This window comes from Scyliorhinus canicula, chromosome 10 (genome assembly GCF_902713615.1).
Source record: "Scyliorhinus canicula chromosome 10, sScyCan1.1, whole genome shotgun sequence".
Taxonomy (NCBI): domain Eukaryota; kingdom Metazoa; phylum Chordata; class Chondrichthyes; order Carcharhiniformes; family Scyliorhinidae; genus Scyliorhinus; species Scyliorhinus canicula.
Genome location: NC_052155.1, coordinates 4525420 through 4543083, shown reverse-complemented (window position 1 = coordinate 4543083; position 17664 = coordinate 4525420). Strand labels below are relative to the sequence as shown.

The 17664-nt window shown below is 46.6% G+C and overlaps 1 protein-coding gene across 3 annotated transcripts in view; it reads left to right on the top strand.

Moving 5' to 3' along the window:
• The window catches only part of ankrd29 (ankyrin repeat domain 29), a 132354-nt gene that overhangs the window by 69812 nt on the left and 44878 nt on the right, over positions 1-17664 (top strand). For 2 of the 3 annotated variants that reach the window (XM_038808548.1, XM_038808547.1), the window contains exon 7: positions 17000-17098. The exons of the other annotated variant lie outside the window; for it this stretch is intronic. In XM_038808548.1, coding sequence (XP_038664476.1) covers positions 17000-17098 — 99 coding nt within the window. The remainder of the gene's footprint in view (positions 1-16999; positions 17099-17664) is intronic. 3 annotated transcript variants of the gene reach the window in all.

The following is a 17664-nucleotide window of genomic DNA, read 5'->3' as shown; positions in this document are numbered from 1 at the left end:
GGAAACCCATCCGGCCCTGCCACCTTCCTCGACTGCATCCTCCCAATCACATCCTTTATCTCCTGCTCCACTATCGCTCCTTCTAAAGTAGCCCTGTCTCCCTCCCCTAACTTCAGGTACTCCAACCCATCTAGAAATTCCTGCATCTCACGGTCTCCCCCAGGTGGCTCTGACCTGTACAACCTCTCATAACATTTCTCAAAAACGTTGTTAATCAGATCCAGAGCCACCACCAACCTCCCTGCCCTATCCCTCACCTGAACAATTTCCCTAACCGCTGCCTCCCTCCGGAGCTGACCTGCTAACATATGCCCCGCCTTATCTCCATGTTCGTAAACTGCACCCCTTGCTCGTCTCAGTTGGCCCACCGCCTTCCTGGTAGATAGTCGGTCAAAGCTTGCTGTAGTTCCTTCCTCTTTTCCAGCTCCGCTGGGTCCCCATCTTCTGCATAACTCCTATCTACCTTCAACATCTCATCTATTAGCCTCTGCCGCTCAAACCTCTCCTCTTTGTCCACCCTGGCCTTAAACAAAATCACCTCACCCCTCACCACCGCCTTTACAGCCTCCCAAACAACTGCTTTTGACACCTCACCCGTACATTTGAAACCTACATATGAAATGAAATGAAAATCGCTTATTGTCACGAGTAGGCTTCAATGAAGTTACTGTGAAAAGCCCCTAGTCGCCACATTCCGGCGCCTGTTCGGGGAGGCTGGTACGGGAATTGAACTGTGCTGCTGGCCTGCTTGGTCTGCTTTAAAAGCCAGTGATTTAGCCCCGTGAGCTAAACCAGCCCCTCAACATTTTCCTCAATTACAAAAAACAAAGAAAGAACAAAGAAAAATTACAGCACAGGAACAGGCCCTTCGGCCCTCCAAGCCTGCGCCGATCCAGATCATCTATCTAAAACTGTCGCCTATTTTCAAAGGATCTGTATCCCCCTGCTCCCTGTCCATTCATGTATCTGTCTGGATGCATCTTAAATGACGCTATCGTGCCCACCTCTACCACCTCCACCAGCAATGCGTTCCATTCTCTGCGTAAAGAACTTTCTACGCATATCTCCCTTAAACTTTTCCCCTCTCACCTTGAACTCGTGACCCCTGGTACTTGAGTCCCCCACTCTGGGAAAAAGCTGCTTGCTCTCCACCCTGTCTATACCTCTCATGATTTTGTAGACCTCAATGAGGTCCCCCCTCAACCTCCATCTTTCTAATGAAAATAATCCTAATCTACTCAACCTCTCTTCATAGCTAGCGCCCTCCATACCAGACAACATCCTGGTGAACCTACTCTCCACCTTCTCCAAAGCATCCACATCCGTTTGATAATGTGGCGACCAGACTGTATGCAGTATTACAAATGTGGCCGAACCAAAGTCTTATACAACTGTAACATGACCTGCCAACTCTTGTACTCAATACCCCGTCCGATGAAGGAAAGCATGCCGTATGCCTTCTTGACCACTCTATCGACCTGCACAGCAACCTTCAGGGTACAATGGACCTGAACTCCCAGATCTCTCTGTACATTAATTTTCCCCAGGACTTTTTCCTTTACCGTATAGTTCGCTCTTGAATTGGATCTTCCAAAATGCATCACCTCGCATTTGCCCGGATTGAACTCCATCTGCCATTTCTCCGCCCAACTCTCCAATCTATCTATATTCTGCTGTATTCTCTGACAGTCCCCTTCACTATCTGCTATTCCACCAATCTTAGTGCCATCTGCAAACTTGCTAATCAGACCACCTATACCTTCCTCCAGATCATTTATGTATATCACAAACAACAGTGGTCCCAGCACGGATCCCTGTGGAACACCACTGGTCACAGTTCTCCATTTTGAGAAACTCCCTTCCACTACTACTCTCTGTCTCCTGTTGCCCAGCCAGTTCTTTATCCATCTAGCTAGTACACCCTGGACCCCATGAGACTTCACTTTCTCTATCAGCCTACCATGGGGAACCTTATCAAATGCCTTACTGAAGTCCATGTATATGACATCTACAGCCCTTCCCTCATCAATCAACTTTGTCACTTCCTCAAAGAATTATATTAAGTTGGTAAGACATGACCTTCCCTGCACAAAACCACGTTGCCTATCACTGATAAGCCCATTTTCTTCCAAACGGGAATAGATCCTATCCCTCAGTATCTTCTCCAACAGTTTGCCTACCACTGATGTCAAGCTCACCGGTCTATAATTACCTGGATTATCCCTGCTACCCTTCTTAAACAAGGGGACAGCATTAGCAATTCTCTAGTCCTCCGGTACCTCATCCGTGTTCAAGGATGCTGCAAGGATATCTGTTAAGGCCCCAGCTACTTCCTCTCACTTCCCTCAGCAATCTGGGATAGATCCCATCCGGACCTGGGGACTTGTCCACCTGAATGCCTTTTAGAATACCCAATACATCCTCCCTCCTTAGTCGACTTGACCTAGAGTAATCAAACATCTATCCCGAATCTCAACATCCGTCATGTCCCTCTCCTCGGTGAATACCGATGCAAAGTACTTGTTAAGAATCTCACCCATTTTCTCTGACACCACGCATAATTTTCCTCCTTTGTCCTTGAGTGGGCCAACCCTTTCTCTAGTTACCCTCTTGCTCCTTATATATGAATAAAAAGCTTTGTGATTTTCCTTAACCCTGTTTGCTAAAGATATTTCATGACCCCTTTTAGCCCTCTTGATTCCTCGTTTCAGATTGGTCCTACATTCCCGATATTCTTCCAAAGCTTTGCCTGTCTTCAGTTGCCTAGACCTTATGTATGCTTCCTTTTTCCTCTCAGCTAATCTGACAATTTCATCTGTCATCCATGGTTCCCTAATCTTGCCATTTCTATCCCTCATTTTCACAGGGACATGTCTGTCCTGCACTCTAATCAACCTCTCTTTAAAAGCCTCCCACATATCAAATGTGGATTTACCTTCAAACAGCTGCTCCCAATCCACATTCCCTAGCTCCTGCCGAATTCTGTTATACTTGGCCTTTCCCCAATTTAGCACTCTTCCTTTAGGACCACTCTCGTCTTTGTCCATGAGTATTCTAAAATTTACGGAATTGTGATCACTATTCCCAAAGTAATCCCCGACTGAAACTTTAGCCACCTGGCCGGGCTCATTCCCCAACACCAGGTCCAGTATGGCCCTTTCCCGAGTTGGACTATTTACATACTGCTCTAGAAAACCCTCCTGGATGCTCCTTACAAATTCTGCTCCATCTAGACCTCTGATACTAAGTGTATCCCAGTCAATGTTGGGAAAATTAAAATCTCCTATCACCACCACCTGTTGCTCCTACATCTTTCCATAATCTGTTTATATATTTGTACCTCTATCTCACGCTCGCTGTTGGGAGGTCTGTAGTACAGCCCCAACATTGTTACCGCACCCTTCCTATTTCTGAGCTCTGCCCAGATCACCTCACTACTCGAGTCCTCCACAGTGCCCTCCTTCAGCACAGCTGTGATATCCTCTCTGACCAGTAATGCAACTCCTCCACACCTTTTACCTCACTCTCTATCCCGCCTGAAGCATCGATATTCTGGGATATTTAGTTGCCAATCATGCCCTTCCCTCAACCAAGTCTCAATAATAGCAATAATATCATACTCCCAGGTACTAATCCAAAACCTGGTTTAGCACAGTGAGCTAAACAGCTGGCTTGTAATGCAGAACAATGCCAGCAGCGTGGGTTCAATTCCTGTACCAGCCTCCCCGAACAGGTGCCGGAATGTGGCGACTAGGGGCTTTTCACAGTAACTTCATTTAAGCCTACTTGTGACAATAAGCGATTATTATTATTATTATGAAAACCTAAGTTCATCTGCCTTACCTGCTACACTTCTTGCATTAAAACAAATGCACCACATTTGTCCCTTTGCATTCATCATCTGCTCCCTGCCTACTCTTCTCTTAGTCACGCTGACTTCATGATCTAGTTCAATACAGGCTTTAGTTACTACCTCCCTACTGTCCACTAACCTCCTCATTTGGTTCCCATTCCCCTGCCACATTAGTTTAAACCCTCCCCAACAGCATTAGCAAAAGCACCCCCATGGACATTGGTTCCAGTCAGGCCCAGGTGTAGACCGTCCAATTTGTAGTAGTCCCACCTCCCCCAGAGCCGGTCCCAATGTCCCAAAAATCTGAACCCCTCCCTCCTGCACCGTCTTTCAAGCCACGCATTCACCCTGCCTATTCTTTCATTTCTACTCTGACTACCACGTGACACTGGTAGCAATCCTGAGATTACTACCTCGGAGGTCCAACTTTTTAACTTGGCTCCTAACTCCCTAAATTCTGATTGTAGGACCACATCCTGTTTTTTGCCCATATCATTGGTGCCTGTATGCACCACAACAACTGGCTGTTCACCCTCCCCTTTCAGAATGTTCTGCAGCCAATCTGAGACAGCCCTGACCCGTGCACCTGGGAGGCAACATACCATTCAGAAGTCTTGTTTTTGACCACAGAACCGCCTATCTACTCCCCTTACAATTGAATCCCCTATGACTATAGTCCTTCCACTCTTTTTCCCACCCTTCTGTACAGCAGAGCCCGATACGGTGCCATGAACCTGGCTACTGCTGCCTTCCCCTGGTGAGCCATCTCTCCCAACAGTATCCAAAACGGTATACCTGTTTTGGAGTGAGAAGACCGCAGGGGACACCTGCACTGCCTTCCTGCTTTTTCTCTGCCTTTTGGTCACCCATTCCCTTTCTCCCTCAGCAATCCTAATCTGTGGTGTGACCAATTCGCAAAATGTGTTATCCACGACCTCCTCAGCATCGCGGATGCTCCAAAGTGAGTCATGTGGTCTAACAAGAGCTGCAGCTGGACACACTTCCCGCACATGAAGGAGCCAGGACATCAGCCACGTCCCTGAGCTCCCACATTGAGCAAGAGGAGCATAACACGGGACTGGGATCTCCTTCCATTTTTAATCTTAAACTTAACTTAGTCCAACTATAATATCAAATAATAGATAAGTGAAAAGGAAAAAAAAAGAAAAATTGTTACCAATCACACCATTAAAAAAAGATAGAAATAGAAAAACGTTACCTCATCAAACCTTACACGTCAGGGAAAAGAAAAACTACTTACCAGTCACCAGCCAATCACTTACCTGCTGGCTGTGATGTCACGGCTCAACTTCTTTCTACTTCTACCTGCCCTCGAGACTCCCTGTTGATCGTTACTCGGCTGGGATCCTTACAGTGAATGGTTTTTTTTGGTTAGAGGAGGAAGTAGGGAGGGAAACTCTGAAGAAGTGCTTGGGGTTTAAATGTCACTTGACAACAGCTCCTCCACAAACCACTTCTGGATACAGTGACCGCAATGCACTGATGCAAATTTCCCCCGCAACAGCCAATCAGCGGCTCCGCTCTGCTGCCCGCTGCTGGATGCTTGCCTTTACCTGAACACAGAGGGTGTCTTGGTCAAGTATCCCTTCTGGATACAGTGACCGCAATGCACCGATGCAAAGTTTCCCCGCAACAGCTAATCAGCGGCTCCACTCTGCTGCCCTTTGCTGGATCTTTTTCAATTTTGTCACAGAACCATTGGTTCCCCCAAAAGTCCCACATCTAATTTCCACCCCGGCCTCTGCGCTACCCCCTTCTCCAGTACCATATCCACCCAATGTGGAGCATGATCTGACACTGCAATTGCCGAGTATTCCGACCCCTTAACCCCAGCCAGCAAAGTTTCCCCACCACGAAAAAGTCGATCCGCGAGTATACCTTATGGACTGCTGAGAAAAACGAGTACTCCTGTTCTCTCGGGTGCAGAAACCTCCAAGGGTCCACCCCTCCCATTTCCACCATTAGCCCAGCTAGCGCCTTCGCCCCCGCCGATGGGACCAGCGAGCGCGGCCGTGATCTGTCCAACCTTGGTTCCTGCACCAAGTTCCAATCCCCCCCCACAATCAGCTCATGTGTGTCCAAGTCAGTGATGGCCCCAAACACCTTCTTTGCGAATCCCACATCGTCCCAATTGGGACTGTATACACTTAACAGCGCCACTAACCTCCCCTCCAGTACCCCTGTTACAATCACATATCTACCCCCCGCTGATCTGCCACCACCTTCTCCATCTGGAAGTGTACTCTTTTGCTCAGAAAGAATGCTTTCAATGGTGCATCTGTAAAAGTTGGTGAGAGTCGTTGCTGACATGCCAAATTTCCTTAAAATTCCATAAAGGATTAACATGTAAAATTAAAGCGCATGGGATAAGGGGAAGTCTATTGAGATGGATAGAAAATGGGTTGGCAGACGAGAAACAAAGAGCAAGAATTAACAGGTCTTTTTCAAATTGGCAGGCAGTGACTAGTGGGATACCGTAGGGATCGGTGCTGGGACCCCAGCTATTCACAATATATATTAATGATTTGGATGAGGGAACAAAATGTAATATCTCCAGATTTTCAAATGACACCAAGTTGGGTGGGAGGGTGAGCTGTGAGGAGGATGCAGAGATCTTTCATTATGATTTGGAAAAGTTGCATGAGTGGGCAAATGAATGGCAGATGGACTATATATAATTTGGATAAATGGGAGTTTATCCATTTTGGTAGCAAAAATGAGAAGGCAGACTATTATCTGAATGGCCATAAATTAGGAGAGGGGAATGTGAATGTGCAACGAGACCTGGGTGTCCATGTACACCAGTCACTGAAGGGAGAATGCAGGCACAGCAGGCTGCAAAGAAAGCAAATGGTATGCTGGCCTTCATTGCAAAAGAATTTTGAGTACAGGAGTACGGATGTCTTGCAGCAATTATACAGGACCTTGGTGAGGCCACATCTAGAATATTGTGTGCAGTTTTGGTCTCCATTTCTAAGGAAGGATGTTCTTGCTCTCGAAGGAGTGCAGCAAAGGTTCACCAGACTGATTCCTGGGATTGTGTGACTGACATATGAGGAGAGATTAAATTGGTTAGGATTGTATTCACTGGAGTTCAGAAACATGAGGGGGGCATCTCATAGAAACTTACTAAATTCTAACGGGACTAGACAGGACAGATGCAGGAAGGGTGTTTCCAATGGTGGGTGTGTCCAGAACTAGGGGGTCACCATTCAGGACAGAGATGAGGAGAAATTTCTTAGCCCATAGTGGCGAGTCTGCGAAATTCATTGCCACAGGAAGTAGTTGAGTCTAAAACATTGTATGGTTTCAAGAAGCACTTGGGGCGAAGGGAATGAAAAGATATGGGGGGAAAGCGGGATTAAGCTATCGAGTTGGATATCAGCCATGATCATAATGAATGGTGGAGCAGGCTCAAAGGGCCGAATGGCCTCCTCCTGCTCCTTTTTTTCATGGCCGCGATTTTACGGCTTCGTTGCACTCTTGCTGGGCGAAATAAGGCTGATGAATAATGGGAGAGGCAGAAAACGAGAAACATGCCAGGTGCAAACAATTTGCAAAGCAACCGGCCTGTTCCCGGAGGCGAAATTGGGATCTCGCCATAGCCACTTATCACCACTTAAGCCCTAAATGGGCCAGGGTTTAGAGAACCTCAAAGTGTATCATGGAGTTCACCCAGCCCACAACTTTTACTAGATTGTGGTATGGGGAGCACACGGCCCACTCTATAGGCGTGGTACAGCAGAAATGGAAAAGTATTTTTTAAAGCAAAACAATGTTTATTCTATGAACTCAAGTTAACCTTTTTAAAACATACAGTGAACATCTTAGCAACCATAAATTCAAATACAACCCCCAAAGAATACAACACCAACTAATTCTTACTTTCTTTTTAACATCCATAAGACTTAAAACAAAACCTTTCAACTGAAGCGCATCAGGTTAAAGTCACTACTGAGAGCAGTTATTAGTTTTAAATCACCAGGATTGATTTACAGTCTTTAGGTTACAGAGAGAGACTCTAAAACACCTTCTGGCTGTGACTGCAGCTATCCAGCTCTGAAAACGAAACTAAAACACACCCTGCAGTAAACAGCCTAAAACGAAACTAAAAAGCTTACAGACAGCCCAGCTCCATCCACACTGTGACATCACTGATAAACACTCATTTCTAAAAGGTACATTTCTTAAACACCCATTTCTTAAAGGTACTCTCACGTGACACCTCCCCCCAAGAAAAAAAAATAAACCATCAACTTCAAGATGGTTTCATTTTTCACCTTTTCACTGTCCTTTAAGAAATGCACACAGTATGTATGCTTTTTTGTTTAAAAAAAAACAACACACGCAAACAGGTATAATAATATAGTCCATTGTTTTGTTCTTCTTCCTCCAACTGAAATCCTTCTCGATTGACATCTCTTTGAACAAGAAGGTCTTTGCACGCTGCATCCATTTCTCTACGCATCGGCATTTCTCTTTAAAGTCAGATACTTTAGTCCAATCTGAAATCAGAGTCCCTTGTAATTCTCCAACACAGGAGCATTGGTTATCACAGCTTTCAGGCAGTCACATACCTGTTGACATTCCGCTGTCCGCTGGAATTTGTTACGCTTCTTGAGCAAGTCCATCAGTGGACAACCACGCTACAAAACGTTTCACAAATGTTCGATCAATTCCACTCATGCCAAGAAATCACATTATTTCCCTTTGTCTTGAGGGGATCGGAAACTCTTCAATAACTGTTAGTTTCACATTCCGTGTGACCATTCGACCATGTCCGATTGTATGGCCAAGGAAAGTGACTTGGACTTTCCAAATTCACTTTTGGCTAGGTTTATCACCAAACCCGCCTCCTGAAGTTGATCAAATAACTCCGTCAGATGTTTTAAATGTTCTTTCCATGTCTGGCTGAAAATTACCAGATCTTCGGTGCATAACGCACAATTGGGTAATCCTGAAACAATTTGTTAGTTAACCGTTGAAATGTGGATGGGGTGTTTTTCATGCCAAATGGCATAACCTTGAATTGGTATATACCATCTGGAGTCACAAAAGCTGAAATCTCCTTCGCCCTTTCGAATTAAGGTACCTGCCAGTAACCTTTAAGTAAATCCAGTTTGGAAATAAAAGCTGATTGTCCCACTTTCTCAATGCAATCCTCCAAACGTGGGCTAGGATAAGAGTCCGTTCTTGTAACTGCATTAACCTTTCTATAGTCCATACACAACCATTGGGTACTGTCCGGTTTTAGTACCATCACTATGGGTGAGCTCGATTGGCTGCAACCCACTTCAATTATGTCATTTTTAAGCATACTCTCAATCTCTTTGTTAACCTGTGCCGATTTTAAAGGATTAAGTCCATATGGATGTTGTTTGATTGGAACAGCATTTCCCACATCTACATCATGTATAGCCATTTTAGTACTTCACAATTTATCTCCACAAATATGCCCATGTGATATCAATAACTCTTTCAGGTCAGTCTGTTTTTCCTCTGGAAGGTAGCTCAATAATTTATCCCAATTTTTAAGAACATCCTCGTTTTCCAATTTAATTTGAGGTATGTCAAATTCACAGTCATCTGGATTTGGTTTGTCACTTTGGTCAGAATCATTAAAACCTCCTTTTTCTATCCTTCCCTATCAAAGTACCTTTTAAGCATATTCACATGAGACACTCGGTGCGTTTTCCTTCTATCTGGTGTTTTTACCATATAATTTACCTCACTTAATTTCCTTTCAATCTGATAAGGTCCACAAATCCTAGCTTTTAAAGGTTCACCTACCACTGGTAACAACACTAAAACTTTATCGCCAATGGCAAAACTACGAACTGTGGATTTCTTGTCCGCTACCTGCTTCAGCACATTTTGTGCAACTTTTAAATGTTGTCTCGCCAATTCAGCTGCTCTATTTAATCATTCCCTAAAATATGACACATAATCCAATAATGCAAGTTCTGATTTCTCACTCACCAATTTTTCCTTAATCAATTTAAGTGGTCCTCTTACCTCATGACCAAAAATTAGTTCAAAAGGACTAAATTTGGTTGACTCATTAGGTGCATCCCTAATTGCAAACAGTACGAATGGAATTCCTTTATCCCAATCCTCTGGATAATTGTGACAATACGCCCTCAACATTGTCTTTAATGTCTGATGCCACCTTTCTAACGCTCCCTGCGATTCTGGATGGTACGCAGTTGATTTAAATTGTTTTATTCCTAAGCTATCCATAACTTCTTTGAATAACCTTGAGGTAAAATTTGATCCTTGATCCAATTGTATTTCTGTGGGTAGTCCATATCAAGTAAAGAATTTAAGTAATTCCTCCACAATCTTTTTAGCTGTCTTATTACGTACTGGAATAGCCTCTGGAAACCTAGTAGACACATCCATTATAATCAAAAGATACTGATTCCCACTTTTCATTTCAGGAAGCGGTCCTCTGCAATCAATTAAGACCCTTGTAAAAGGTTCCTCAAATGCTGGAATGGGTATTAAGGGCGCTGGTTTTATCACTGCTTGAGGTTTCCCTATCACTTAACATGTGTGACATTATTGACAAAATTTAACTACATCTTTATGTAGTCCAGGCCAATAAAAATGTTTTTGGATTTTAGCTTGAGTTTTCCTTATTTCCAAATGACCTCCCACTGGTACTTTATGTGCAACTCGCAACACCTCCTTTCTATACCCTACTGGCAATACTACTTGATGAACCTCTGCCCACTTTTCATCCGCCTGCATATGTAAAGGTCTCCAATTTCTCATCAAGGCATTACTTTTATGGTAATAACACTGGTATGCACTCATATTCCTCTTCTGTGTATGCTTTCTGATACATCCGTTTTATTTCTATATCTTTCTGTTGTAACTCCATCAATTTTCATGAACGAAAAATATCGGCCTCACCCTCCACCTGTTCTTGTTCACCCATCTGATCAAAAATCGTTTCTGATAATTGCACTTCAACTTCATCTTCACTCTTTGATTTCTCCTCTTGTCTTAACCTGTGATTTTGCGACCTTGTTACTACATAATCTGGAAAAATCCCAGGATATTCGTCCTTCAACATTTCAGTTGTCTGATTTTCCACTGGCTTATCAACCACAATGGGCATCAATCCCACCTGTGATCTAGCTATATGATTACCCAAGATAAACTGTATTCCTGGACAAGATAGTTTCTCTATTACTCCTCCTACCACTTCACCACTCTTCACTGGACTTTCCAACCTTACCTTATATCATTGAACACTACTCCTCTCACCCTGAATTCCACATATTACCACCTTTCTGGCAACATTCTTCCCAAACTACATAACTCCTCATCTCTTACCATTAAAGACTGACTAGCTCCCGTATCTCATAAAATTGTGACTTCTTTACCTGCTCCTCCTGATACACATGAGTAAACTTTACCCACACAAGTAAATTCTTTAAAGAGATCAGGCACCTTCTTATCAATCACCTCTTGATCAGGCTGTACAATCTTTTGCAGCTCCTTCACTTCACTTGGGCTTTCCTTTACCACTCTAACAAACCCCACTGTCTTATCCTGTTTTACCACATCAGCCTTCCCAGTGCTTTTCTTCAACCACCAACACTGTGACTTTACATGGCCTAGTTTATTACAGTAAAACATTTGAAACTTTTCATTTCTTTTCCACCCTCCTGGATTTCTTTTTTAATCCAAGGTACACTCCTTATTATCTCCCATCAGATCACCTTTACCTTTACCACTTGAGTATTTCTCATGTCCCCAGTTTCTATCCCTCACAGGCTGAAACTGATGTCGGAAACCAAGCTTTGATTTATGAACTAATTCATAATCATCTGCCATTTCTGCTGCTGATCTCACAGTTTTAACCCTCTGCTCTTCCACATGAGTTCTCACTACATCAGGAATTGAATTTTTAAACTCCTCCAAAAGTATAATTTCTCTGAGAGCTTCATACGTTTGGTCTATTTTCAAAGCCCTTATCCACCTATCAAAATTACTCTGTTTGATCCTTTCAAACTCAATGTATATTTGACCAGGTTCTTTCCTTGAATTTCTAAACCTTTGTCTGTAGGCTTCAGGTGCTAGTTCATATGCACCGAGGATGGATTTTGTCACCTCCTCATACGACCCAGATACCTCCTCCAGTAGTGATGCAAACACTTCACTCGCCCTACCTGTCAGCTTTGTTTGAATCAGTAATACCCACATGTCCTGTGGCCATTTCATTTGTTTAGTTACCTTCTCAAATGAAATGAAAAAGGCTTCTACCTCCTTCTCATCAAATCTTGGCAATGATTGGACATATTTAAATAGATTTGAACTATCCTCATCACTATCATCCAACTGTACGTTTCCCTTTACGTCTACCAATTTTAACTGACTGTCATGTTTCATGGCCATTTTCTGAAGTTCAAACTCTCTCTCCTTATCTTTCTCTTTTTCCCTTTTTCCTTTTGCTCTGCTAGGGCTATTCTTTCTGTTTTCCTTTCTTCTCTCTCTTTTTCTTTCTCTCTTTTTCCTCTCCCTCTTTTGTATTCAAGCTGCTTTAATTCTTTCTCATGTTCCATTTGTTTATGTTGTAACTGATTTATTGCCATTTCCAATGAGTCAAACTGTATCTCAGCCAACTTTAAATGCTTAGCCACCACCATAATGACCTCATCTTTCCGCATTTTCTCAGGTAATGTTAACTGCATTGTTTTTGCCAAATCTAAGAGTCTGCTTTTAGTCTCTGTCCGTAAGTTACTGCGTGGGACCGTCTCCACCCCCAAAAACATATGAGCCTCTAAAAGAGCCATTGTCCACAACATACTCTCACATGACACCATACAATTAACGAGAGCCACGCCATATCCAGCAGTCTCCCGTCATTCAGTGGCCTCCCCAGCAAGTGGTCATGCTGGTGCTGGTTAGTATTTCTTTTGAAAACCCTGAACTTGGTGGAAGGGCTGATGTGGGGAGCCGAGGAGGTGAGTAGTCATCTTTGCTCACAGGCAAAGAGCCCGGGGCTCGGCGGGGTTGGGGGGCCCCTCGACTGGAGATGGGAGACCCTCCGCAGGGGTGGGCCGCCATGGGAGGGTGCAGGGGAGGCCCTGGGGGCGGTGATGTGGTGGTATTGTCCCTGGACTATTTATATATATTATATATAAACCAGAAATCATGAGTAATTCTGAATCGGATCCGAAACCCGCGGCTGCAGAAGGTGAATTTTGAATTCAATAAAAATCTGGAATTAAAAGTCTAATGATGACCATGAAACCATTGTCGATTGTCGCAAAAATCCACCTGGTTCACTAATGCCCTTTCGGGAAGGTAGTGGCTTCCCGTGGGTGGATGGGCCATGTAGCATGTGGGAGTTATTGCCCAGCATCCCAATCACACCTTGATGGATGGACACTGTGCTTGAACACTGTGGGAGGCAACGCCACACACGGAGCAGCCAACATCTGACCACCCAGGGGATGGGACGCAGCTCCGGGGACATGTCAACGGCTGGAGAGTAGGTTAGTGCCACAGGGAGGGGCGAGGGGGAGGCCTGGAGAGATGTGCCAAGGGTTCGGTGGTCGGTGTGCCCTCTCAACCCCTCATCCCTACCTACTCCCACCACCCCTTCCTCCTCCCTTGGTGCCCTCAGTGATCCTCGATGTGCTTGGTGGTCCTTCCCCTAATGCTTGTCCAGGTGTGCCGCCAGGATGAACATCTATAGTTGAGGTAACCAGCCACTTACACGTCCCATGGCCTTTGATGCCCCTGGCGGGTGTCCACTGGGGGCTCTTGAGGCTGGAGGTCCCCGGCTCACTTGTCAGTGGCAGATGCAGCCATACCGCCTGTCCCATGTGCTGGCTGTGAGATGCAGTTCAATTCCCGTACCAGCTTCACCGAACAGGCGCCGGAATGTGGCGACCAGGGGCTTTTCACAGTAACTTCATTTGAAGCCTACTTGTGAAAATAAGCGATTTTATTTCATTTTCTCATTTCATCAGAGGGCTGGAACTCGGGGGAGTTGGAGGCTACCATCGCCACTCCATGGGACGGGACCGTGTTTGCACCCGGAGCCTGCTCCTCACGCTTGGTTCCCATAGGGCCCTGGGGTTCGCCTTGGGACAGTGGGGCAGCTGGTTCGTGCCGTGGCTGCCCCTGCATCATCTGGCTTTGCCAACGCTGGCAGTTCCCCATGGTCCGCATTATTGTGCCGACGTGCTCGACGATACTCCTCAGTGATTGGGCCATGCTCTGCAAAGCCTCAGCCATGTCCAACTGCGACTGGTACAAGCTCCGCAGCGCCTCGGCTATTCCCATCTGAGAGCGGGACATGTCCCGTAGAACCTCATCATGGTCAGCCTGGTACTGGGTCACATCCCCCAGCACATCGAGCATTCTGCCGAGACACAGCCATGGCCGTCACCGAGCGCGTGACGAGACATCAGTCTTGCACACCTTCATTAATGGTTCCGACGTTGAGCACAAGGCTCTCCACTGCGGTAGCCACCCTTGCAGTGTTGGCCTCCGTGCCACATATTGCTGGCGACATCTCCTGCGCCCATAGCCTCTGGGACTCCACCAAGCAGCTATGGATTTGCTGGAGTGACGCTGACATCTCCCTCTGAATATTCCAGTGGCACTCAGTCTCCATCAGCCCCAGGATGACCACTTCCACAGGCTCAGCATCAGGCTGGGACCCAGCTGGGTCCTGGGATCCCGCAGACCTCCAGCTTCTGTCTCACCTGGGAGTTACTGCCTCCACCTGATGTACATCATCAGCAGTGTGGTGCTCACCAGATTGTGCCCCTGAAGCCTGACCACTAACATTTCCACAGTGCGGTGCCAGTGAATCGGCTGGCAAGCTTTCATTTGTGGCGAGAAGCCCGTGGGGCCTCGTTAAGTGGACCAATTAACGTTACCGGCCTCGCCAGGCCCAGAGCCAGGAAGCTCACAGCAATTCCCGCTCGCTACCACCCTTAAGAGATTTTTCCAGAGAATCATGTTCGATGTTTCAATGAATGGCGGTGCAGACCCGATGGGCCGAGTGGCCTACTTCTGATTCTACACCTTATGGTCTTAGTGGATGAATTGCGAAAGGATAGTATGCAGGTACAAGTGAGTGGGAAAACTCAAAGAATGTTGCCATTTATTATTAGGGGAATTGAGCACAAATATATGGGCTGGTTTAGCTCACAAGGCAAAATCGCTGGCTTATAAAACAGACCAAGCAGGCCAGCAGCACGGTTCGATTCCCGTACCAGCCTCCCCGGACAGGCGCCGGAATGTGGCGACTAGGGGCTTTTCACAGTAACTTCATTGAAGCCTACTCGTGACAATAAGCGATTTTCATTTCATATAGGGAGGTTATGCTTGAGGTATACAGAGATGAGTGAGACCACATCTGGAGTTCTGTGCACAGTATTGGTCACCTTATTTATGGAAGGATGTAAATGTATTGGAAGCAGTTTAGAGACGGTTTACCAGATTAATACCTGGAATGGGCAGGTTTTCATTAGAACTAGGAGCAGGAGTCGGCCATCTGGCCCCTCGAGCCTGCTCCGCCATTCAATGAGATCATGGCTGATCTTCAGCCATATGAGGAAAGGTTGGACAGGCTAGAGGTGATTGATTGAAATTGAGGGGTCTTGACAGGATTGATGTGTGAAGGATGTTTTCTCTTGTGAGAGAATCTAGGACAAAGGGCGGGATTCTCCCGCAATTGGCGGGATGGTCCGACGCCGGCGGCAAGAACGGCGCGAACGACTCCGCCGCCGGACCAACTGGAAGTTGCGAAATCCTCCGCACTTCCGGGGGCGAGGCCAGCGCCGGAGGGGTTGAGGCCACACCAACCGCCGCCAAAGGGCTGTCGCGAGTTGGCGCATGCGCAGAGCCGCTGGCGTGGATCTGCTCATGCACAGACTGGCCAGCGTGTTTCTTGCGCATGCGCAGGGGTTTCTTCTCCGCGGAGCCCTACAGAGGCCGGCGTAGAAGGAAGGAGTGCCCCCACTGTACAGGCCCGCCCGCAGATCAGTGGGCCTCAATTGCAGGCTAGGCCACTGTGTGCCCCCCCCCAGGCCGGATCACCCCATTCCCCCCATGGAATTCAGTAGCCATCCTACAAGCCAGGTCCCGCCGTGATGGACCATGTCCATTTGACGCCAGCGGGACTGGCCAGAAACCGACGGCCGCTCGGCCCTTCGGGGCCCGGAGAATTGCCAGGGGGCGCGCTGCCAACGGCCCCCGACTGGCGTGGTGTGATCCCCGCACCCGCGCAAAAACTAGTGCCGGTATGGGCCGCCCCGCCAATTCCGGGAGAATCCCAGCCGAGATTTGAAATTCATGCCATCGCTGGGCAAAATACCATCATTGCGCAGGGCTGCCGGCGTGTTCCGGCGCATGCGCAGAACTGCCAGCATGTTTCCTGCGCATGCGCAGGGGGTTTGTTCTCCGCGCCGGTCATTGCGGAGCCTTACAGAGACCGGCGCGGAGGGAAAGAGTGCCCCCACGGCACAGGCCCACCCGCAGATCGGTGGGCCCTGATCACGGGCCAGGCCACCGTGCCCCCCCCGGGCCAGATCTCCCCCCCCCCCCCCCCCCCCCGAGGACACAGCTAGACGGCCAGGTCCCACCGGGATGGACCATGTCCATTTCACGTCGGCGGAAACGGGTGGCCGCTCTGCCCGGAGAATTGCCGGGGGAATGCTGCCAATGGCCCCCAACTGGCGCGGAATGAGCCCCACCCCCACCCAAAAAGCGGCACCGGAGATTTTGTCAGCTGGTGTCGGAGCGGTGGGGCGGGATTCACGCCGCCCCCCCCCCGGTGATTCTCCGACCTCGCAGGGGGTCAGAGAATCCCACCCCTCATATCTGCATTCAAATCCTCCATGGCCTCGCCCTCTGTATCTCTTTCACCTCCTTCACCCCAACAATCCTCCAAGTAGTCTATATTCCTCCAATTTTGGCCTGTTGTACGTTCTCAATTTCCTTAACCCCATGATTGGCAAATGTCTCAGCCCTCAGCCTTGGAATTCCTTCCCTAAACCACTCTGCCTCTCTCTTCTCCCTTAAAACACCTCTTAAATGCAAGCGATATGACAAAGCCTGTCCTAAAATCTCTTTATTTGTTTTGTTTAGGATCTAACTACTCCATTGTGGATAGCGGCACAGATGGGACACACTGATATTGTTAAGCTGCTTCTCCAATGGGGAGCTAATTCAGATACTCCTCGGAAGGTCAGATTTCTCTTTGTGAAAGAAAGAGTTTTATATTCACTCCGTTAATATTGGTTCAATGGAAAACATATGAACAGTCGTTTGGTAGGACAGAACTTGAGTATTGCTGCCAAAGCTTTTTGTCTTGCACTCATCAGGATAATTCATAAGTGTGTCAAATGTAAAGAGAACAATTTATAGTATATTTGAATAAAGGGCTGATGAATTGGCAAATAGACTCTGGTTGAAGCATTGCTGTGGAGAATGCACCAGTTGATAGTGGCTTACAGTTAACTGCCATACATTGTTTGGAGTTTAAACTATGATTAGAGAGCCTCCTGTCAGATTTCTCAACTAGTACAGCAAAGAAAGGGAGTTCATTTGACTGCTCCATAATGCAGCTGCAGCTTTATATATAGCAAGCATTAAAGTTAAATAAAACTCTTGCTGGACTTGTCTACGATCAATGAGCTGCTGCATGATTATATATGACAGCCATTTGCTCATCAAGCCATCTTGATGCTGAAGTAGGGCACCAAAGGCATCCTGCGGGATAATGACGACCCTGATCAGATCATTCTGTGCTG